This window comes from Psammomys obesus, unplaced genomic scaffold, assembly GCF_907164565.1.
Source record: "Psammomys obesus unplaced genomic scaffold, mPsaObe1.curated_primary_1811, whole genome shotgun sequence".
NCBI lineage: Eukaryota > Metazoa > Chordata > Mammalia > Rodentia > Muridae > Psammomys > Psammomys obesus.
The window spans coordinates 4,057,126-4,060,215 of NW_026596069.1; the positions used below are offsets into that span (position 1 = coordinate 4,057,126).

Below are 3,090 nucleotides of genomic sequence, written 5' to 3' on the forward strand. Positions count from 1 at the left end.
ATAATCCCAGCACTCAGGGGAGGCAGAGGCAGGCAGAACTCTATGAGTTCGAGGCCAGCCTGGTCTACAAGCAAGTCCAGGACAGCCAAAGCTACACAGAGAAACCCTGTCTCAAAACAAGCATGCAAGAGTGGTTTGTCTCCCCAGGGAGACTCTGTGAGAAACTAAACTTTGTTTGCGAGTGGTTACCAGTTGCAATTGCCTCTGGGTGTGGGCTAGAAACGTGTCTGCTCCTCCTTGAAGCCCCAGGGCTGTCTGATTCTGTTCTTTAGTTTATTTAGTAGAATAAAGACAAATGTTCCTGCAGTGGTATAATTTTATATGCAGAAATGACCTACGCTCAGCAAGCTGAATACAAACAACAGCAGTCTTTCTCTCGTCTTAACCCCGGTGACCCTGGAAGGCAGAGTCAAAGCTCAGTAAGGAGGTTTTCAGCGCAGTCCGTCAACTGGGGTTGCATTTGAACACTAAGAAAGTGCACAGTCTTGGAGAGAAAACATCCCACTGACAAGTCTTCAACTGAGCAGCAGGGACGGCCTCACTTCCTAAAGCGTTTGAAGAGTGGGTGTATGTGCTTGCTGGAGGCCTTGCTTCGGGAGGAGTGGTACTCCATATACACAGTGTCATCCGCCCCAGACATGGAGCTCATGGTGCCAGCGCGCCGGGACGCCTGTGGGAAGAGGGAGGAGCAGGCTAAGGTGAATCTCCAAAGAACCCCGTTACAACGCTCAAAATCAAATTCAATGAGTGTGTGTGTGTGTGTGTGTGTGTGTGGGCGCGCGCGTTCACATGTGTGCTGGTAGGGATTGAACCTACTTCCTTGCACATGTTAGGTAACACTCTACCATCAGACTAGACTCACAGCTATTCGATATATTGTTTTTAAAATAACGCTCACAGGCTAGCATTTAAGAGCACTGGCTGCTCTTCCATAGCATCCAGGTTCAATTCCTAGCACTCACATTGCAGCTTACAACTGTCTATAACTCCAGTTCCTGGGGCTCTAACACCCTCACACAGACATACATGCAGGGAAAACATAAATGCTCATGAAATAAAACTAAATGAGTTTTAGAAATAAAATAATACTCTCTGGGCTGGTAAGCTGGATAAAAGCATGTGAAGTACAAACATGGCAACCTGAATTTGATCCCCAGAATCCACAAAAAGGCACAAGGAGAGAAAAGACTCTATAAACTTATTCACTGACTTCCACAAATGTGCCCCCGACACACACAAAAACGTATGCACACAGATATACAAAATAAGTTTTGGTTTTTCAAGACAGGGTTTCTCTGTGTAGCCCTGGCTGTCCTAGACTTGCTTTGTAGACCAGGCTGGCCTCGAGCTCACAGAGGTCTGCCTGCCCCTGCCTCCTGCGTGCTGGGACTAAAGGTGTGTGCCCACTCCCCCAGGACACAGAATAAAACTTAAACTACCCTGATCATGTTCTGTATCTCAGGCATTGCACACTACCCCCCCCCCCCAAACAGTTACAATTGTAACCTACACAACAGGAGCTTGACTTGGACTTGCTCCAGCTCTCAGGAAAACTGCAACTAGAACACTGCCCAGGCACTCTGATTTAAAAGACGCTACAATGTCTCCCTTGATGACAACTGCTCAGCAGAACTTATTCTTTTGTAGTTCTGAGGTAACAAGCCAGGGCCTGGCACTACACATGGTAGGCTGAGTGACACCCTCACCCCTGCACAGAATCTTTCTTAAGAGTTAGGTGGGCTGGAGCGGGAGGGGTGGCTCAGCAGTTACGAGCACTGGCTTCTCTTCCAGAAGACTGGGTTTAAATTCCAGCACCCACTAGCAGTTCACAGCTGTCTGCCACCCCAGTTCTAAGGGATCTGATGCACCCTTCCAGGCACACATGTGGTGCACAGACACACGCAGGCAAAACACACCCAAACATAAAACAAGAAACTAATTTTTAAAAAGTTAGGGTGAAAATCTCTTAAAATCTCCTAAGACTTGATGCAAGTCTTTGAACCCATGGGAAAGCCAGGAAGCTGGCTTGACTCAGCTCCAAAGCTATGAGCAAGTTTTAAGTGTCTATAAGATGGGCATGACCAAATCTGCTCCAAAGATGGACATGGAGCTGAGGAAGGAAGGTGAACACCTTTAACCCCAGCACTTGAGAGGCAGAAGCAGAGGAAAAGGCAGGCAGAGCTCTCGGAGTTCCAGGCCAGCCAGTTACATGGTGACATCGTTCAAGCAAAACCAAACAAAACCAAAGTCAGGTGTGAACAGCAACCACACAAGCCAGGGGTCTGGTCCTGAGCCAATCTGCACCTGAACCAGATGTCAGAAAAAAATGGGCACCTGAGCAGTCTTGCCAGGTTCTCCATAGCCTGATCTCAGGGGACTGATCCAACAGCACCGAAGGTCACCTTGACACCCCTGGACTAACATGCAGACTGCCTGACATGGGAAAAGTCTTGACTGCGGGTGCTCATACCTGCCCAGGTGGCAACTGCTGCTTCCTTCCTTTCTTGTTCTAGCTAATGCTCACCTTTTGGCTTTAATATCACCAAATTTCAGAAACTGGAAATCTTGAACACTGAGTCCATTTCACCTCTCTCCGTGGAGGGCCTGATAATACTCCTTATGATGCATTCACTCACTGATTACACTGCACGCTCACACCTGGGCACAGCAGGTGCTCAGTAAATACATACATGTGAAAGAGCGGGTCTTTTCAGGGAACTCTAGGGCTTTCCAATACGGAAGCCATGGCCTGAGTTGAACACAGTCAAGGCTGAACTCTCTCACTGAGGAAGAAAGCAAAGAGAGCCAGGTAACCCCAGACCAACAGAGTCAACTTGCTAGCTCCAGAGCCTGCAGGGTTCTCATCCTCAGCCCAACATTAGCAGGCTCTTCTCTGGACAGCTAGGGCCCCAGTCACTGTCACTGTGAACCCCTCTGACTGAGGAGACATGTACAAGTAGCCCACACTAAAAGATAATGGGGTTGTTCCTTCAAATTTTTCAGTTTTCTCCCAGTCCTACCAGCCTGCATGCTCATAAGCTTGTGTGTGTGTGTGTGTGTGTGTGTGTGTGTGTGTGTGTGTGTGTGTGT

General features: G+C 48.3%; 1 protein-coding gene across 1 annotated transcript in view; it reads right to left on the bottom strand.

Moving 5' to 3' along the window:
• Positions 1-302: 302 nt before the first annotated feature.
• The window catches only part of Ercc3 (ERCC excision repair 3, TFIIH core complex helicase subunit), a 27,714-nt gene continuing 24,926 nt past the window's right edge, over positions 303-3,090 (bottom strand). Inside the window, exon 15 of the mRNA XM_055625482.1 lies at positions 303-670. Within this exon, the coding sequence (XP_055481457.1) occupies positions 539-670 (132 nt within the window). The 3' untranslated portion in view covers positions 303-538. The remainder of the gene's footprint in view (positions 671-3,090) is intronic.